This window comes from Eutrigla gurnardus (assembly GCF_963514095.1).
Source record: "Eutrigla gurnardus genome assembly, chromosome: 22".
In the NCBI taxonomy this organism is placed as follows: Eukaryota; Metazoa; Chordata; class Actinopteri; order Perciformes; family Triglidae; genus Eutrigla; species Eutrigla gurnardus.
The window spans coordinates 9764462-9786320 of NC_139933.1; the positions used below are offsets into that span (position 1 = coordinate 9764462).

General features: G+C 43.4%; 1 protein-coding gene across 1 annotated transcript; it reads left to right on the plus strand.

The window, feature by feature from the left end:
- Positions 1–873: 873 nt before the first annotated feature.
- LOC311032671 (double C2-like domain-containing protein alpha) lies at positions 874–20427 on the plus strand. The gene is made up of 11 exons (XM_084039608.1): positions 874–1030; positions 5307–5638; positions 6195–6274; positions 7596–7670; positions 7820–7929; positions 10506–10632; positions 11561–11620; positions 14603–14802; positions 17715–17796; positions 18061–18157; positions 19011–20427. The coding sequence occupies exons 1-11, from the start codon at positions 999–1001 to the stop codon at positions 19145–19147; spliced, it is 1332 nt and encodes a 443-aa protein (XP_083895734.1). The 5' UTR covers positions 874–998; the 3' UTR covers positions 19148–20427.
- The last annotated feature ends 1432 nt before the right edge of the window (positions 20428–21859 follow it).

The window sequence follows — 21859 nt, forward strand, 5'->3', positions numbered from 1 at the left end:
GCCATTTCCCCATCAACTTATATTATCTTTGGGGGGGTTTAAAAGGTATAGAGGTTATTTCCTCTCTCAAGTAAACACATGATGAACATGATAGCCTTTCATATTAGATTCAATGTAGGCTACGGTTATCAGAACGATACAAACATTCAGAGGTTAAAACGCTTCCTGCAGATAAGAATGTTAAAAGATTGGAAGAAATCCTGCAAACCATAGATCTCCTGCGGCGGACCTGTGGGTCTTTGGGAATGAGGATACCAAAACTGGCTGCTTCGTTGTGATCCAAGACTTCAAGAAGCAAATCCCTCTCCTGGCTGCTATTTGCCAGGTAAGTGTTTCATAACATTTCTTGTAGAAATGTAGAGATTTAAATCTGCGTTTCCTGCAACCCCGGCAGAATGGTAAGAACAGAAAATCCTCCCTGACTTGGGAGTGTATTATTACTGCTTGCGTCATAGTTTCCACATTTAAATAACCTATTCAGGGATTTCTGTTGTTGTAAATATAGCATTTTTTTTAAGCAAATCAAGTGAAACGTAGAATGTCATCAGCCTTAGCCTTTACGATGTATTTCAGGTGGTCAAGGAATGAATGTAAGTCAATGTGACAAAAACAAGTGTGTGTGTGTGTGTGTGTGTGTGTGTGGTGATGGTGGGGGGTTGCAGGAGGGAGTGAGGCGAAACAGTCACATGCACAACAGACTGTCAAGTAATAACTCCCCCCTGTCTCTCTCTGTCTCCTCTTCCTCCTCCAGCTTCCTCCTCCAGCTTCCTCCTCTGCTCCTCATTTTATATCAACTTGAACTATCCGTGCATTTCATTTCTAATGATACACATAGAGCTCCATCTCTCCCTCCCCCCCCCTCTCTCTCTCTCTCCCTCCCTCTCTCTCTCTCTTTGTCTCCCCCCTCCTCCTCCTTCCCTCTCTAGTTTCTGCTCCTCTCTTCGCCACCTGTTAGTTAGTCTCCCTCTCCTCTCCGCGCTGGAATCCCCGCTTTTTTTATGAGGAGTTTCACACTTGCACTATCACTGAGGTAAGTCAATGTTTTCATTATTTTTCATATTCTGAAATGCAGACAGGTTGAATCTGCTGCCAAGGTTGCAAACATTTTTGTGTGTGTCCCCCCCTTTTATTCCTCTGTATGAAAAACACATTTATGTTTCATACCTTGTGTTTAAGAGAGAAAAAAATATGTCCATCCTTCCCCCTCACACCCTCTATCGCTATCATCTCGTTCCTTTACTCGTCTGTTTGATGTGTCTTTGTGTTTGGTTGTTAACTCTGCATGACAAGATTGAAGCAAATGCAGCAAAGCCCAGACGGACACATTTATTCAGCGTCGTTCTCACACAGCAGACAGGTGCAACACGTGACATCTGTTTTTCAGTCAATCTACCTGTTACCTTCGCTTTTCTCTCACACCTGCCACACGACACACACACACACACACACACACACGCACACACACAGACACACACACACACACACACACACACACACACACACACACGGTGTCACTCGCACGCATTGAAGTTTACTCATCCCTGAAGGTCCCTAAAATAACTTGGCTCTAATTGACAAGTGCTCGCTGTCACTGTGGTTAGCCATCATCGGCGTGCGCCGACTGTCGAGCTCTAATGAGTAGCTACAGTGTATAGTACAGTGTGCTATACCATCTGCCTGTCAGCCGGCAGCTTGTTATTTAAAGGTGAACGGAGCCCGCCGCAGGGGTCCATTGTATGTAGGACACAAGAGAAGAAGAAAACCAGCCGAGGTAGAAAGGGGGGGGAATCCTCACATACCTACAGGTGGAATAATGGTGTCTGAGAAAGTCTGACACGAGACAACGACGGCGATAAACAGGGGAGAAGAAGAGAAGAGGTGGATCGTTAAAGGTGGAGATGAGACGGCAGAGTATGCAGGGTTGAAGGAGGGAGCGTCCATGCCTGTGATATGACTCTAATTTAAAGTGAAGGAGCTAAAAGAGGAGGGGGGGGGGGGAGGTCGCATGTTGCACAAAGATATTCCTGACTGCCGGCTTAATGCTTCATTCCTCCCTTTCTCGAAGCTGGAAACCTGCAACATCACGAATACATGTACAAATGAGCCATGCACGAGATGCTGTACTGTATGCGGTTGCGTAACTACAACAGCCACGGGGGCCACACTGTATGTAACTGACAAGTTGAGCCATTATTATATTGTAGCTTATAGGAATTATGTAAAGTTGAACCAGTGTGTGCTCGGGGGATGAGAGTAGCGCATGTGAACGGGGGCTTCGACACATAAAAACAACCTGTGAGTTTCGCGGTGGCAACAAGATGCTGATGAAAAGAGAAGAAGAGAGAGAGATTCCAGCTGGGAGCATGAGAGTGATCAATCATGAGCTCCCCGTGAGCTTCCGCTTCCCCCACGAGCTGCGAGCCACCAGGCCTCCCGGCTCCACACGTACTGCTGGTGGTGCTGGTGGTGCTGGTGGTGCTGATGGTGGTGCTGATGGTGCTGATGGTGCTGGTGGTGGTGCTGGTGGCCGGGCAGCTGCAGCTTTCGGCCACATCTGCCAGCACTGGGAGGCTACTCACTGCGCACATTATATCAACAGACACAAGCCTGCAACAGCTGCATGGTGTGTGTGCTTCTGTGTGTGTGTGTGTGTGTGTGTGTGTGTGTGTGTGCTTCTGTGTGTGTGTGTGTGTGTGTGTGTGTGTGTGTGTGTGCTTCTGTGTGTGTGAGTGTGTGTGTGTGTGTGTGTGTGTGTGTGTGTGTGTGTGTGTGTGTGTGTGTGTATAGAGAGAGAGAGAGATGAATTAATGATCTGACGGAAGTCTATCTGCGTATGTTTGATGGCATGCCTTTGTGAGTGTGTGTGTGTGTGTGTGTGTGTGTGTGTGTGTGTGTGTGTGTGTGTGTGTGTGTGTGTGTGTGTGTGTGTGGTTTGAGGGATGAAAGCTACATTATATTATTCATAAAAAAAACAATCATTATCTCCTGATCCAAGTTAATTAATCTTCAATCAATCTTGACATAATCACGATGCTCACAGGGACTTTCATTAACTTGTTTTCACCTTCTCCTTCCTCTTAATGGCGAAAGATCTTCCACTTAATTTAAGGTCATTATCCCGTTGTGTTATTGTTGTGTCAGACTGAAATGATTTACTGTCACTGGTTTGTCTCAAGATTTGAAAAAAAGCAAAAAACTGCTAGAAGAATCCAGGGACGACGTCATCGCTGCGCCTTTTAATTGAGCTTCGATGAACTCTGACCGGGTTGTTGGGCGCTTTAGAAATCAACAATTTGCCTGTTGTGGTCATTAGTCGCACCAAAATGGCAGCAATTTTTTTATTTAAAAGCCAGACGTCCATCACGATGCCCTCCAGAGCCAGCGGTCTGTCAAAGTCCTCTCGGTGGATTGAATGGAGGATGTTTGCCTGCTGGCCCACCGGCTGCAGAGTGCTTCTGAAGTTTGTTTCATCTCCGGCCAGAAAAAAGCTGGATGAGCTGCGTATAGATCACCCACTGTTGCTCACAGCAGAGAGGCCGGACCATACATGACAAATGACCCTCGCTGCCTGTAATTCTCCTGAAGGTCAACAGTCAGAAGCAACAATTTGAGAGCCACTGGTCATACCGACTTTATCTTGGCGACTGAAGCGTCTGAAATGAATCAGTTGACTGGTTTTGATCCCACAAGCAGAAATAAGGAATAATTATAGTTCTGAAGACCCTGATAAAGTAATCCAAGGAGCAGATGAACAAGAAACTGACATTAATAACATTGAAGCTCGACACCGCTCTCATGTCTGTGCAGAAAATATGAAGCTACAGCCAGCCGTTGGTTAGCTTAGCTTAGCATAAAGACGCTTGAAAATTACACTCATTAACATGGAGGTTAATTACACGTCTGTCAGACAGTAGAGCCATTTAAATCTTCTCAACTAACTCTCTGCAGGGAAATCCTAACCAAGTCCTCTGCTCTAATTCATTTTTTTCTCCTGAGAAAAATATACTACCTGATTTAAGCCCCGAGTTTTCGGAGATGGAGAATATAGTTTATATCAGAACAAATTTGCATACACACAAGCTTTCCAATTATTTGGAACAAAAACAAAGCACGGAAACGTCCTTCTGGAGCCACAACACGCGCAGGCAGCTACCTGCTTTCAGTGGAAAATTATTTATCAACCCTCTCTTTCTAAAATACAATAGATTCTCTGCTCCTTTCTTATCTTTTCTTTTTCTTCATTGATTTTTTTCGATGCAGATCGCACGAACAACTTGGATCTCTGGCTTCCAGCTTTCCATTATTGAAGGAAAGAGCTACTGCCTTGCACGTGGTCCGTCGTCTTTTCCCGTATCACTTCTGACGTTTTGCTGACTAAACATAGTTTGGAGACCTGACAGACTTGTCAGGGGTTCCTCCTAGTGAAATGTCTTGTGATGTGCAAACCACAACAACTTCAACATACCCATTATAACATCAGTACAGCAATCTGACGAATGTGAAAGTAAAATCGGGAGAGCAGAAGGTAGTCCAGCGGGGGTTTGCTCAGTGTTGAGGACAGAACGCCCCCTCAAGGTCTGCTGGCTTTAGAAAACAAAAGCTGGGAGTTATTTCTAATGCAACCCCCTCTTTTTATTTCGGGAAGACACATCAGCCTTGTGGTCAACTCCACGCCTCGCTGCCACAACTTTCTATAAATCGCCAGGGCTCTCCCCCTCCAAGTACTGCAAAGTGTTCCAGCCTGTAAAGACTTCCTCCCGTAATTACCTGCCAGTCTGCGGAGGATTGTTAAGCACTTTCGATAACACGTGTGCCTCGGCGGCTCGCACGCGCACACGCGCTGCCATTTCACTGAGGATGATGAGGAATCGGGGGAGACCCTAATTGTCTGTGATCCATTGTCCTCCCTGATAGGCTGGAGATTATTCAGATGGATTCAATTGAGATGCAAATGTGTCTGCATCCTCTGCAGTATTTTGACATCCTATGAGTTATAATTATGTTGAAGGAGGTTTCGGTGCAAGAGCACTTTGAGATAAACGCTTCCCATCACAAATTCTTCTTCTTGACTAAACGGCAAATGAGAAACTCCTGTTAGGGATGCGATGGGATGATATCTCAGCGATGGCCAGACAGGATCTTATTTATCGCCAACCATCTTGCTGAGCTACCGTGTTTCACTCGGAATAGCAAGAGTGGATCAGTGTTTCGTCTCTTGCTTTTGTTGGATGCAAATTTGAATGATTGTATTGGTGAAAAGTTTGATTTAACTGTCCCTCCGTCCATCTCCGTCTCTTTCCCTGTAGCCCTATGACGGTGCGAAAAGGAAAACGTTTAGGCATCTCCATCCAGGAGCACATGGCCATCGACGTATGCCCCGGCCCCATCCGCCCCATCCGCCAGATCTCCGCCTACTTCCCTCGCCTGTCGCCCACATCCTCCTTCTCTGAGCCGCTCTCGCCCAATCACATGGCGCCTCCCGCCACAGTCGGCCACGGCGCCGCCGGTGGAGGAGGAGGGAGCAGCAGCCTACTGTCACCGCTGTTACCGGGGGCGGCGGGCGGAGGGGGCTCACTGTCAGCCATGAGCAGCATGGACACCTCCATCGAGATAGACAGCTGTGACAGCGATGATAACAGTGAGTCACCTGGAAGTAACAACCTGGTTTCACTAAAGCCACTCGAGCCCAAGAATAGAAATTAACTCAACTCAGAGGTGGATTTGGGTCAAAAGGCCCCGATTGATTCAAATAAATCTAAATTGACCCTTTGCTAAAGTGCTGTTGCTACGCCTGTCATGCTTTCTCTTCTCACACAGCACATATGCTGTCTACTGGATGACGGTGGCACATTTAACATCTAAATTCTAAGTCGTTTTTTATTCAATTTCACAGAAGTAAATAAAAAAGCAGACGTGACGGTGGACTTTGTCGACTGCAGCTAGCACATATTTACTTCATGAGTTGGATCAAAAACTTGTCCAGCTCATTTTGAATGTGTTCTATGGTATTTGTTTAATAAGGAGAACCCTGTAAATCTCGGGCCTCGGGTCATTTTCTTAAATGTTTAAATGGGATATTCTGAGTGTCTACATGTCTTCACTGCCACCATTCTCTGTGAAACATAATAAAGTCATCCGCTGAGAAGCAATTACCAAATGAACTGACACTTTTTTTTTAATCAACTGCCTTCCAGCCGCGTTGGGGACGTTAGAGTTTGACCTACTGTATGAGAGAGCCACCAGCTCCTTACACTGCACAGTCCTGAGAGCAAAGGTAAATAATACGTCTCCTCTGAAAACTGCACCGCCACAAGCACTGCTCGTTTGTCTTGTTGCAATAGAAAGTAAAACATTCAATTTACCCTCACTTGTGTGTTCAAAGAAAATTACCAACTGAAATTCTACTTGTTTTTCAACCAATCGATTGACTGATGGATTACATGTAATGAAAAAATGTTAAGTTACCAAATGTTACCATGCAAAAAAACGGAGCTGAGAGAGGTGGGCAATATTCAGAGAAAAACTGGCAAATTTGCTAGTTTTAAAGTAGCAAATTTGCAACTTTTGTATACAATAAAGAATCTTGCCCACCTCTCTTGCGTCCGTTTCCTTTTGTTCACGTGTATATATAGCCAATATAAACAAGTTGCTTGGATCCGCTAACGCCGGATGTTTGCTGTTGTGACAACAAGTGAAAGCATGGGATTTTAGCTAGCATGAATTCCGGTTGTTAGCATCTTAAAAAAGCTACTTTTTTGTTTTTCCTACAGTGGCCCTAATATGCTGTTGTACCATACAGACTTAATGCCTCTGGTTTCTTTTTAACTTACAAGTCCATTAAATGGCTGATAAAAAGTTTTATAACTGACCAATTCAAAATAAATGCCTGTCTTGCTAGATACTCAATCTGCAATTCTACAGTTAAATGCAGCTTTTTGTTTCACAAATGTCGGAGAGAGACCTTAAAGCTCTGAAGTTACATTCCAGGTTCATGTATTACCTCTTCTAATAGGGGTGTCCTGAAGTTAAAAAAATGAAATACTGATATCATGCTGATCATACACGTACAGTTATATCATGTAAATAATCCAGCACCGCTTCAATCATTTTACAAAGGTTATTGACTCTCTCTCCACCTTCCTATAATTGAGTGCAATCATTTTGCCCCAAAAAAGAGACAAACAATGATGCAACAAAAGATTAATTTGACCTCAGAACATTATTTACTTTTTTCTAATACAGAAATAAATATTGACGTTAATTATTTTCACAATAATCAGGGAGCGATATTCTGATATTCAACAGCTTTATCTTCTAATTAGTGTTTAGCAGAGGATTTCAGTTTTCCAGCCTTAATTTTTATTGATGGTTCACTTGGCTATATTTCTATGTGGTTCACTGGTCAACTGAACCTACCTGTCAAATTAAAAATCTCCCACCGCTATTGCTGCTGCTTGGCATTCAGTTTCTAAATGAACTTCTCACCTCTCAGCTGCTAATCGTTTAACAATTCATTACTGGTGCTGGCAGTTTGCACAATGTTCTCGACCAATTATTTTATATGCCTCCCTTATATCTCCCTCGGCCTCTATTAGGGTCTGAAACCAATGGATTTCAACGGTTTGGCTGATCCTTATGTCAAGCTGCACCTGCTACCGGGAGCCTGCAAGGTCTGCTTTTTATTATCATGGCGTCCTTTTTGTACCCGCTGCATTGTTTTTACAATTGAAAAAGTGACCTATAGAGATATGTTCTAAAAGAAAATTACCTTGTAGACACCAAGTACTTCCTTTCCTCACCTCTCTGCTGTGATTCACAGGCCAATAAACTGAAAACCAAGACTGTTCGCAACACGCTGAACCCCGTGTGGAACGAGACGCTCACCTACTGTGGAATCACCGAGGAAGACATGTACCGCAAAACACTCCGGTAAATGTTTGGCTTCATGTCTGGCTATTTCTGTCCCCTTCACTTCCTGCGTCTTGGCTCTGTCCTTCCCATCAGGAAGCCGACTCCTGCTTACAAAAGATTTCTTATCATCTACCTTCGATCACATAGCCTTTTGGTTTTTAGGCCTTTTTCTCCCTCCTGCCCTTCTATCCCCACTGATCCTTTGATCCCCCTCTTCGTTACTCCTATCCTCACATCTCTCCTTGTCCACCAGGATCAGAAAACATCACCCCTCGCTCCTTCTAAACCATTACTCTCTCTTTGTCTCCCTTTCCATCTGTCTCCCTGCCTTTCTCTCCCTCTCCAAGTTGCTGTGACAGTTTGAGGTCAGACGGAGCACCACGGGGCGTTTTAATTTCATTGACCCCCTCCAGAGGTGACAAAAGCTGCGAATTGTCTCTGCCTGTGACTAAAACTTTGCCACGGCTGCATGTGGGAGTGGGATTTAAATAGGATCGACGGCTGATTTCTCGGGGGAAATTAGAGAAACTGGCCCAACCACCGGCCTATGACACTGAGTTAATTCAGCGGAGGCGTTTAAATATCAGCACACAGGACGTTTAACCCACTGAAACATGTAAACATCTTGACGTGTGCACTGTTGCTTGAAATAGTCTACAAAGTCTTATCAGTTTTCTACATCCACATGAAGGTGGATTAAAGAATTAAACTGCTGTTAGGGCAAATTGTTAAGGATTAATTCAGCCCTCAATGATTAACATCCTTATCATATTTAATAGGCAGCTACTGTAGATATCCTTGCAATTTTGAGTAATAGCCAAAAGCTAGGCCACTTCTAGTGTATCTATAAGGTTAAACCGCATGGTTTTCCCCCGCTGACTTGCAATTTTTTTTTACTGAATTTCAACACTTCCAGTTCAGGTCGTCATCCATCACAGAAAAGGGAGGTTTTTCTCCTAATTCTCCACTGACGGCGAGCAAATCCAAGAAATATTTTTTCTAGATCTAGGCACAAAAACTACCCATTATCGGCATCGTTTGACTGGAGATTATTTGGAACTAATTTGTCCAAGGTATTGAGTATTGACACCCAGCCCTAATAGTCACACCAATAGTGGTATGTCAATGTTTTGCCTCACTAATTCAAAGTATTTTAATTCTCATCATGTCTAACAATCAGTTTTTCTCTCCCCTGGCAGAAATGAGCTTCCATATGAGCCGTATAATAAGGTGTCGTAATCTATTCGTGATGTCTGTACTAATAACATCCGCTGTGACACTTTACAAAGCCATTCAATTATCCAGCAACAGACAGCATCAGTGAACATCGTGAGTTACATGTCTGATATGGATAATCAGCTGTAAACACATGTTGATTAGATTCATCACCTTGATTTATGGACATAATGGAATATTTTTGATGACGTAAATATGAGCCGCCATGGTGACGGTAAAATCTGTATGTACGTGAACAGCCGCCTTAAATACATTTGGCATTATAATGACTCTGCGCTTCATACTTGACTTTTTGACCTATTGTTCTCTCACTCATCACTCTCCCATCCTTAATCCCCTTTCATCGCGGCCGTCCTTTACTCACATCTAACAACAACTCTCCGCTCAGACTGTCTCCATCTCTCTCTCCCTTTCCTCCCGCCTTTTTCTTTCCCCCATTTTCACTCCAATTTTTTTGCCGCTATTTCATTCTGAAGGGCTCTGAAGCTGCTTCAGGGGATGCCAACACATATCTGGTTTCCCCAGGCAACTGGCCTCTTGCACCTCATTCATTTCTGCATTACCGTGTTTTATTACCAGAACATGCAGGCGGCAGGTGACTGCGGCGTTTCATTCCTGTGGCCATGAATTGAGCTGAGGAGTTGAATAAAACCAGGAGCAAAGAAGTGACAAGATATCGGGCCTTTTCTGACAGATTGCATTTTTAGTTTTCCCGTCTCTCATTGCATGTCTTTCATTCACATTTCCATAAAGCGCAGAAAGATGCTATCACTCTGGGTGCGATTTAGCCGATAGCATACTGATTTTCCACTTCTGCCTACAGTATGCACATTAATGAGTCCATATTCTCACACACATATTCAAATAAATGCATCTCTTCCTCTCACCCACATCACTCCATCCCTCCACTCGGCAGCTATTGATTTCACATATGCATGCAGGCGCCTCCTTCACTCCTCTCCGCCACTCCTACCCAGTTATGCATTTCAGGTGACATTATGGCAGGTGTAAATGTTTGCCGGCCCCATAAATATGGATTGACTCAATCTGAATTCCCACGGGAGGGAAAATGCTAATTACTCGTACCGGGCAACGTGCATATGCAGATGCCGGATACAAATGTAGGCTTCTCTTCAATTCAGGTCAGGTCTAAGTCAACAGTTTCATTCCCTCATTTTCATTTTGCCACAGCTTTTGGAATAATTAAATGAGTCATAATGCGCAGTGTTCTTTAACTCCCTCAAACACACCTCCGTTTTACTGTGAGCTTCTCTTATTTGTGTTTGCCTCTCTCCCCCCATCTTTTGTCTATTCCTCATTTCTATCATCCCCTCCCTCTTTCTGTCTCTCTCTCCCAGGGTGTCTGTGTGTGACGAAGACAAGCTGACACATAATGAGTTCATCGGGGAGTCACGGGTGGCCCTGCGTCGCATGAAGCCTGACCAGACTAAACACTTTAACATCTGTCTGGAGCATCCACCTCCTGTGAGAAGAAGTGTGGGGGGGGGGAGATGGAAATGAGTATGCATGTGGAAGATAAATGACTTAACGGCTTAGTAATATTCAATATAGTAAGGTATCCTGCTTGACTCACCACTAAAGTAGAACAGAGACAGAGGGGGTGGAGATGAGGTGAAGAGGGAAAGCAGGCAATTGTTTACGTGCCTACAGGGAGGCGTTAAAAATGTCAATATTTAGCTGCCCGATGATAACCACACACGCAGGTCTCATAATCCCTGAACCATTGGTAGCTAAAGAGTCAAACAAATGCTTACATGGCCAAAAATATGTGGACTCTCGAGATAAGAATGCAGACACTCCATCATAATGGCATTCCACAACCCTAAAACCATGGGTATTCATCTGCTGCTGTAAGGGGGCAGGATCACTGGATTATATGCAGTATAAAGACTAAACAAAAAACTGACTATCCAATGGACAGTTAGTGTCCACACAGAAATATTAGTAAAACATATGACAGAGTATTATATCTATTCTTACAGCTCCCACACGGGCTAAATGTCAGCTGGGTCACGCGTAGAGTTCGGGAGAATAAAGGGAGAGGAGACAGAGCGAGGGGGGGTGCATCAATAGACATATAGAGCAAGTAAGAGAGATGAGAAACGAATGGATTAAAAATAAAAGTGGTGGAGGGCGGGGGGTTTTTGTTCTTCGTGGAGTTTGAAAGGGCTGTTGGTATTAGATTGGCCCTCTGAGGCCGGTGGCCACTCTGCGATCAAACGCCAAAGCCCTTCTGTCATCCTGCAAACCAGGCGCCGTGTCGGGCCTGTAATTTTCAAAGTGGCATCGCCCTCGACTCGATACGTCCATCCCTTTCTATGCTTTTAATATGCTTGCACAGCTTTTCTGTCAGTCATATCCCCTTATTGCTTTCTCTTCTTTTTGTCTCCAGCTGCCTTCACCGACCGCCATGAGCACAGCCCTGAGAGGGATCTCCTGCTACCTGAGAGAGGTGACCACACCACTCCTTATTTTTCTCAACATGACCCTCTTCCTCGTCCGTCTGTCTGTCCGTCTGTCTTTCAACCTGTCTTAAAAGGAATACACTGAGTTTTGTTCATACGATCAGTTGTGTGACTCAAATAGTTAATTAATTAGCAACCTTAATATGTTCTATCTTGAGGTTTTGCTGCATTACTGACTTGGACATTAAAGTTAAAGCATTTACCACCAGTTGTGTTTCCTCTACCCAGCTAATCATTCTAAAACATTTCCATGGGTTGTGAATAGACGTTCTAAAAAAAATCAATAAGCAGACTCACATGAGTCACATAATCCATTCAGCCTGCATTAATTTATTGTTGTTAGGGTAGTTAGGTGCAGTTTAATCAATCTGTGGTTAAACTGGATAATTTAGTTTTTTACGATGTTGAAATTAATGAAAATGTCTGTTATGATAAATGGAAAAAACAAATATCTAAAACTATACAGTTTATATTTAAAATAAATACGCTAAAAAGTAGTCCCACAAGTACAGATGAGCCATAATGATAAATAGACACCTAATACATAAAGAAGAATCTCCTTTAAAAAAAAAAAAAAAACTGGTCATACCAGACCAAATAAGGCTATAACAGCAAAAACCCAGATAGTTTTTTTTGATTGCTTATTAATAAAAATACATAGAAACACTATGGTAATTGACACAAATTATACATGATATATAAAAAAAATAGGAAAACTTGCAGACACGCATGTCCTTTAATTTTAATCCAATCTCAGAGCTGTTAGAAACTCTTTTTCTAAGCAGACATGAACTAACCAAGGGGGCCAAACCAGACTTAGCTGCGTAGTCCTTTAACTTGATCGAGATAACTGGAGTAAAACAGCTGCTTCTGTGTTCCTCTCTGCGATTCAAGGATGTTTAACGTGATCAGCTTGCTGAGTTCTCCTGCCTCGCAAACCCAACCCACAAATGTGTCTCCTTCCCCGTCGTCTGTCACAGTGTGCGACCGGCTCCACATTGACGCCTGTTCATTTTCACCATCCTTAATGAGTCGCTCTCTATCGATCTGTGAAGGTCTGAGCGAGTTTTATTACCAGATACCTGGTGCAAATCATCCTCATTAGTTGGGTTTAAAGTCTCCCACTCAGTCAGGACAGATGGCAAGCTGGCTGGTGACAGTAATGATGCTTCCTGAAGAAAAAATACCGACAAGGAGGGGAACAAATAGGGAAGTTATCAGGTAAAAAGAAGTGGGAGGGGGCAAGCTGTGGAGGCAATTAGAGAAAGGGAGGGAGGAGCGTGTGGTATATTGATCGCCCCACCTCTCGCCTGAAGATAAGACTTAATGAGATGGAGACTGATAAAAGAGAGGAGAGCTACTTAGTGATGGAACCCATTTCACATTAAAATTACATCAGGTGATAAAATAGAGCCCTTTTTGCATTGTCGGTGGTGAAACAAAGAATGAGTTGAAAAAGTTGCACCTGGAGTGATGAAAAACAGCAAATCTGGTTCTATAAATATATATAGGCCTATATACGTGCCGGTGCTGTCGGCTACGAGGGTGAGTCACGGTCCTGCAAGAACATCGTCTTCACCCTCCGCTGCTGCTTCCTCGCTTTTCTTTCATCTGTCACTTTGAATCTACTCTGTTGTTCCGCTTGTTGTCAATTGCTTTGGTAACAGCTTGATGTTGTCGGTAGGAAAGTACCCCGAGCAGCCGGGAGCGACAAAGTGCAGTAATGTGTCTTTAAGGCAGGTGCATCAGTATGTCCGAGACTTCGCTCCCGTCATGTTTGTCTCTTGAGCCGTGAGAGAAGAGCTCAGATGTAAAGATGAAAGACACCGAGCTGTTTGGGTGTTGGCTTGTGAGAGAAAAGCTGAGGGAAGTACTGCATGGTTAGTAACAGATCAAATTAAATAATTTGGCAGGAACGGCTGGATTCAGTCTGGTCAAGTCTTATGCAAATGGTGTTTTAGACCTGCACAGACCTGGTCTACTGTTTTATCATGCATCCTGTCACCTATAACAATAGTAGCTGCTGTTCAGCACATGTTACATAAGCCTCCTTTCAGTTCTGCTCTGCCGATGCAGGAAGATCTGGACTGTTCTGCCACGGTCGGCTTTCGCTGCCACTTTAAAACCGCATCAATTGATTTATTTGGCATCAATAAACACAACGCGGACGTTATCACCTTATTAACATGTTTACAAACAGCAGTCTTATTTACACGTTCGACTCGAAAGAGAGCAGCATTAGCATTCGAAGACACGTTTGAGTCAATAAGCCCAATATCCACTCTCCTCTTGCTCTTGAGAGAAATATCGATACATTTAATCAATTACGTATCGGTTACAACAGCTTTAAAGAACAACATGAACATTGTTGCCTGTTTCATTAGCAGGTCCTGTCTCAACATTTGCAATTGATGTTTAAAGGAGCCAACGTGGCATCATGACTTTTCGTAAATATACACGCCACTTCCTGTGGCGTGTTATCTGTATGCAATTCGCGATATCCGCGCGTATGTGTACGTTTTGCGCGAAACGACCCATCACATCCGTGTGTTTGTCAGCGCCCTCTAGCGAAACAACACATCACACCCGCGTGTATATAAACGCACTTTAAGGTTAGGGTTAGGGTTAGGGGTCGGCGTTCACAAACACGCGAAAAGGCGATTGTGCGTAGTGATAACACGCCATAATGGCATACGAGTTGGCGTGTCATACATACGCCGATTCATGAGATCAGTCTGAAGGAGCCATGAACAGCATTCAGAGTGTTAATATAGAAGAAAATGGCTATTTGCTATGCAAATATATAGCTGCGTAATATCTACCTGAGTAGGGAATGAAGCCGCGCTCCCTCTGTGTGCGTTGTTATCCAAGCTTCTCCTGTTTATACTGTTAGTGTTGTTAGCATCGCAGCCACACATGCATCTTTTTGTAATCAATTTTTCTCTTTCTATCCCTCTTTTCCTCTTCAGTGGGAGACGGAGCAGCAGAGAAGTCTGGAGGAGAGAGGCCGTTTGCTCCTCTGCCTGCAGTACTTCCCGCCCACCAGCGACGGCGACGTGAAAGGCGAAGCCAAGGAGAGGGCTCGAGGTGGGCTGTGTGTGGGCGTCAAACGCTGCGCCCACCTGGCAGCCATGGACGTCAACGGCTACTCAGACCCCTACGTTAAAACGTAAGGACGACGTCGAACCGCTGACCCAACGCCACGGCGTATTTGATTAGCTCAAATGGAGCGATGCTGCGATTAAATGATGAATACACAACTTGGACTGATGGATTGACATTTTACGACCCCGATCGCGGGGACAATTTCCACCTGACCTATCCAGCGGCGATCTCCCTCTCCATCTTATCACCTGTGTTTGGTCTTAACTGGCCGTTGGCTTATGCTGACCCCATGAATCACATTTTGACGCCACTCGGGGAGTGATAGATGGCTCCAGTTAAGACCGCACAAGATAATGGCGATATATGAGGGCGGTTTTCACACAAGCGGAAGCCATTGTGAAATACATCACTCACTCACATAGATAATGGCAACATTGTGAGTGTGTGTGTGTGTGTGTGTGTGTGTGTGTGTGTGTGTGTGTGTGTGTGTGTGTGTCTGCGTGTATTGACAGCCTTCATAAAGGGATTGAAAGGCAGTGACATGATCTAGTGTTGTGGGCGTACTGCATCATGGAGGAGAGTGCTATAGCTGGTCTCATAGAGGTCCTTTGGAATTTCATTACTCACTGATGAAAGGAAAGCAATGCTCTGTGTGTGTGTGTGTGTGTGTGTGTGTGTGTGTGTGTGTGTGTGTGTGTGTGTGTGTGTGTGTGTGTGTGTGTGTGTGTGTGTATGTGTGTGTGTCAGAGAGGGCAGGAAGGTCCCTGGGTTGAATGATGCACCCTGACAGAAACTGGACAAATGGGCTTTAAAATCCTCCCTTTTCCTTCACCGGCTGTTCTCCTGAGTGCTGGTTGTGGTTATGAGCTCGTTCGTGGCTCGGCATAGCTCTCCTCACTTTAGCACACCCCGATGTACCTCCTCCGTTCCCAGTGGGCCTCAAACTCTGCCTCCTTCTGTACCTCCATCAAGCCTACGCATACATCCCCATCACACATCCACAGCAACACGGCGTGCACCTTGTTTCATTTTGGATGCATGCTCGCATCTTTGCCCTTTAGCGGGGAGCTTTATCCCAGATGCTTTGTTGTGTCTGAGAGTGTGTGGGAACATACGCTCTCCGAGCTGTGGGTGGTGGGTGGAAAGCAAATGTGAATAGGAGATTTTGCCGCGTTCCTTCCAGCTGGCTTAAAAATACCCTGAGATTTTTAATGACACATCGCGAAGGGATGCTGAGCCGTTTTCAATCTGTACTCACACATGGTTAGTTTCACAAGTAATACATTAAACCACGAAGGGAATAGGTTGAACTTTTGAGAAAAGGTGCTTACTGGTATTCATTTGCCTGCTGGGGGTTAAATGAGAAGATGCATACCACTGTCTATAGAGCAGACATGAAGCTACCGCTGCTTAGCTGGATTCAGTCCAACTGTCTCCGTCCAAAAGTAACAACATCAAGTAAGAAATATCTCAGATGAAGATGAAACACTTTGTGCTTAATTCATACAGACCTTTCCAGGCGAGCGGCTTCCCCGTTTTAAATATGTGTGCTAAGCTAAGCTAACAGACTTCTGGCTGTAGCCTCTTATTTACCGCATAGACGTGACTCAAGGCGAGGAAAGCGAATATGCATATTCCCCAAATGTCAATTCCTTTAAGCGGTGATGGAAAGGGCAGCCTACTTTATTCATTCAATTATAAGTAGCCTACTGCGACTTTAAATACATTGTACTCAAGTACAAGTAACATGCCTTGTGTGAAAAAAAGGATAACAAAAAGTAGGTCAGTTAGAATGTAGCCTACTCTGACATCATAAATGTTACTGCTGAGGGTGAAGAAAAATGCTATTAATGTTTAAAAAACAAAAATCCGTCCCATCACAGAGCCCTCGTGTCCAATGGACATGCATTTCTATAGAGCTGTTCTAGACCACTCAAGGCCACATTCAGTCTACATTCACTCACATTTATACACTGATGGTTGGTGAGTCACCATCAGGAACTAATCTTATCGAACTGATTCACATGACGAAGGCCCATCGGGTGCAATTTGGGTTTCAGTATCTTGCCCAAGCACACTTCAGCATGAGCCGGGAAGTGAACCACAGATCTTCCGATTGGAGGAAGTCTCGCTCCACCTCACATTTTCAGACAGCTGATTTTCAATTATCTGCACAACCTTCCTCGGTGTAAGCTCACTAGAATTAACCAGGGAAAAGGACAAAACTCAGACAATGAAATGAAAATCTCAATAAATAAAAAGAGCCGTGACCACAACAGCAGGAGCAAAAATAAAAATCATTCAGGCTGTTGCATCATTAATCACCACACAAATGAAACAGTCTGACACTTCAGCAGCAACCCAGGCAGTAAACAGTGAGATGTGAATAATATAATCTCCACCACAGCTGCAGCCACAACCACATATCAATATTAGTATTATTATTAATTAATTAATTAAAAGAAAACACCTCCGCACAAATGTGTTGTTGCACTCACGTGACCGAAAGTCCAGGTCCTCGTTCATTTCCAAAGCGTAAAGTGAAACAGCCACTCAGCCTGTCTGGTACCAGTTTAACCAGCAAAAACAGAAGAAAGTCCTCACACACCCACTGAAGTTGAAAAGGTCCTCAGTGAAAGCAGAAATCACACAGTTGGCTCCAGACCTGTGGCTCCGCCCAGTTGCTATCAGGCAAAACAAAAAGTCTGGGTGATCCACCATGAGCATGTTAGCATTTAGCATGCTAGCCAGACAGACCCAGCATGCACCTGTGGAGGTGTGTTAGATGTGTGTCACTCATCATACCCACCGGGTGGTGCATGAACAGTGATTAACCACTTTTACCTGCATTGTTGCTCCGAGGGTCCGGTTTCCTGTGCATGCACTTCCTCTTACCTTGATATTTAGAGATGGTGGTCTCCATGTCAGCAGTGCTATGACCTGTGAATGTAATGACCACACAATCCTCTGTCTCAGGTACCTCAAGCCAGACGTTCAGAAGAAATCCAAGCACAAAACAGCGGTCATAAAAAAGACTCTCAACCCGGAGTTTAATGAGGTAGACGTCCGTGTTTGTCTATGTGCGTAACTGTGGGAGTGGGAAGCACATTTTGGTTGAATGCAACGAGGCCACTCATTAATATTGTTACAGTCCTCGTAGACACAACGCTGCATGCAAAGTCTCTGCACCCATTTGCCAATTACAGCTAATTACTGTTTGCACATTATTGGCTGTCGCCTCATTAAGAAGTATTTTAGCGGTTTACAGAGGAAGAGAAACGTGTGTGTTGGTTGTGATCTTCTGACCTTTGCTCCCCCCCAGGAGTTCTTCTATGAAATCACCTTCTCGGAGTTAGCCACCAAGACGCTGGAGGTCACGGTGTGGGACTACGACCTGGGGAAGTCCAATGACTTCATAGGTTCGTAGGAGATTTCTCATTAGCTGCTTCATTAGCAGTCCAATAACGTGCCAGTGGCAAGATGCTACCAAAGATATTTAAGCCCTTCTCTTTAATATGCTGCTGAGCTCAGCACTCTGTGTAATTTGCAGGGTTTAGCTGCCAAAAGGGTGTCAGTAACATTTTGGGCTAAAAATGAGCTTTACAACACTTGCTCTATACCAGTGGGAGATGGTGGTTACATTTGAATTTACATTTCTCTATTTGAATAGCTTCTTTGTCCTCCTAGGATCTCTTAAAGTCTAGTGTTTTTCTCCATTTCTTATTTTCAACAACTCCTAAAGACAAACCAACATCTGTTTCTCCATCGATCGCTTCAAACTTCTTTTTCCTCTAAAACTAATCTGGTTTGAACCCTGTCAGCTTGTCTGAAGACATCCCATGCAATAATAATTATCTTCTTTTTAAAACGGCAACTCTAAATTTTACTGTAGCATTTTAAAGAAGCTGCTCATTATCTGTCAGTCAAGTTGATTTTTTAATGAAGTACAGACATTGTGACACTCTTTTCAACACTGTTCGGCACCATCTGATGGATCATTATACTTACAATCAAAGAAAACCAAGTGTGGGGGGGGGAGTATACAATTTGATGCAAAAAGTATTTTTTTTTAAATAATCATGATTACTTTAAAAGAATGAGATGGGTTGTAGGTTACATCTCCTTACAATATACAACCTATTTGGCATCACAAGTAAGGAACGTGCCAATCTAATTAATATTTCTATATTTGCTCATTGAGATACATCAGATACATTTAACTTGTTAACTTTTCAGTCACATTGACTTCCTTTTTTCTGTGTGTGTGGTCAGGTGGCGTCTCCTTAGGGTGTCACTCACAGGGAGAAACTCTGCAGCACTGGATAGACTGTCTGAAGAACAAGGGTACGAAGGTGGAGCGCTGGCACACGCTGACCAACGAGCTGCCGGGATCCACGCTGCAGGAATGAACTGATCCTCTTCCGCTGACACCGGAGAGGCCGACCTGATGAGAGACGTTTCATCGCATGCTCTCGGGATGTTCTGCATGACTGTGAAGGATTCATATCCTACATACTTTGTGTCATAAATGAGTTCACGATTCATAACAACACACACAGGAAGGGGTGGAGGGGGGGAGTCACACTCAAAGATCAATACTCCTTTCTTGGGTATAAATAGACGTGATGCAAATCTGGGAAACCGTCCCAAACCACAAAGAATTTTCATAATCATATTCATAGGGAGTCGTGTCCCTTTTGTAGATTTAACAGTCAATCTCAGTGCTCACATCTCAAGCTACAAGGAAAAAGTGAAATCGTGCAAGTAGCCTAGACATAATGAGGGAGGAATCTGAATGATTCTACATTTTGACTCCTATGTCAGGTTTCCTTGCCTGTTAATTTCCATCCACATTAAAAACCAGCCATCGCACATCGCACACACCTTTCCCTTGCAATAATATTTTTTGCCGAATGCTTCCGAAGACCTCCAAGTGGTCTTAATACTGTCAGACATGTTGCATCTGTTGAACTGATTGGCATCGGATTGCCTGCAGAAAACAAGAGTTGGTTCTTCCATGTTGATGGTTCGTGTTATTTGCATGTTTGGTGTCGATGGAGCAAACTAATAGACAAATATGTGCCAGGCTCTGCTGTGTTGCTCTGGTTAACTGAAGAGATTTGTTTCTAAATTGAATTTAAGGGTGATAGGGTTTTTTTTTTTTATGTTGTTCAGATGTTTAACGTGCCAGCTCTAATATCACAGTGTCAGTTTCTTGTTGGTGACACGTCGACGTTGGCCTGATTTTGCTTCACCATCCCTGATTTGTTTGGAGGAGAGGAGTTGCTGTAGGTAGCAGGAATGTTTCAAAGCAGATGGGTTGGTGGAGAGCTGTGCGTGGTCAGACTGACGCGCCGTCGATGAAGTCATCAGCCCATGTTTGAGGTCTAAATGACAAATATGAATGGCGTGTGGAGCCGAGTGTTGTCCGATAACTATCTGCGGCTGCTGCTTTGCTGTGGATCTCATTGATCAAGCTGCAGGTTTTTATCTCATGTGGTTTAAGAGGCATGCTGAAAGTGGTATTTCATGTAAATATATATCGTGTTTCACTTGCTTTGGGTGTTTTGTCTTTTGGAAACTTAAAATTGTGCATGATTTTTTTTTTTCATAAAACATTCATATTGATATTGCATCCATGAGTTTCTATTATATTTGCTCTAACGTCCATATGCAGCTCAGTGGTGAAACAACGAAGACAATACTGCCACCTAGCCTTCGGGATCTGCAGCTGCAGCCTCTTGCCTGACTAATGTGAACACAATTGAGGGGTCATGCCACAGATAAAAGAAAATCAAAAGCATCAGTGTGGATGACAACAATAGCGGTAATCATTTGAATATCTACTGAATATTTTTTTCTAAATTTAAAAACAGTGAACTATTAGCATTGAATTATTTTAAATAACTTTAGTGTCATTTTTAAACATTGCAATTTTAAAAAAACTGGATTAGCGTGTAAGTAAAATCAAATTAACCAAAATATACAAAAAAATAATAATTTACTTAATTTGATTGGTCATATACTGATCTAGTAAAAAGAAAATATGTTTAACCCAAACCCACATTAGATCATAATTCAGACACTGAAATTCAAAATAAGAAAATAAATGGCTGGATGGCTGAGGATCCTTCTTCCTCTGGTATTTTAAACAGATTAGCTGTTTGGATCCAGTGGTTCTATGCTCATATGTTCATTATGTTGCTAAATATCTTATCTTCATTAATTTGAAGAAACAAAATCCCCTGAATAAGAGCCATCCTGTCACAATGTAAGAGCCATCGCCACCATTAACAGATCTTTTTACTTAACATTTGACAGGGAGGTCAGAGGTCAGGGGGAGGTTTTTGCTAAACACAGCTGCTAAAGCATCACGTTGTGAGTGTCTGAGTCAGAAGCAGAGTAATGGATGTCGGGACAGAGGCTCCGCCTACATTTTAAATAGAAGAAGAAAAACACACAAAGCTCTTTGCTGCGGTGCAGTTTCTGATTATTGTGCAGTTTCCTGTGAATCCCGAGAGGGAAAGAATCACTTTGTGAAATCAAAGAAGGCTGCTCCCGTTTCTCCTTAGTCATGGTTTGTTCCCCAGCCTGACTGACAAACACCAGATGTGTCTGTCCTCTGCAGATCCTGTCACACCGTCTTCATGTCGGTGATACCATCAACACAAATCTAACTTTTATAGAAGTGCGTTCATCACATTGCTGAAACTTTTATCATGCAATTTTAAAAGAGTTTGAGTAAACACAGATACAGAACATTGCAATAGTCCAGAGGTAATAAAAACAGGAACGAGTCTCTACGGATGAAAAAAAAAAGAGGTCTAATCTTATATATTTTAGGGAAGCTGCAGGATGGAAGACTGGGCTGCTGAGAGGGGACCATAGAGGACAGTAAACAATTCATTTCAATCTTGTTTAAGGTGCATCTGAAATGAGAAAAGATTTCAAAATGACCAACAGAAGCTACAAAAACATTTAAATGTCTAAAAAGACTTAACTAACCAAAGTACTGTGATGTAACAGACTATATAACCGTTAAATAATAGTAGTTATTTTTAACTCAGGAGGGATTATATCTAAAAGTCATTTAGCAGATTTCTGTGAAACCACATATATTT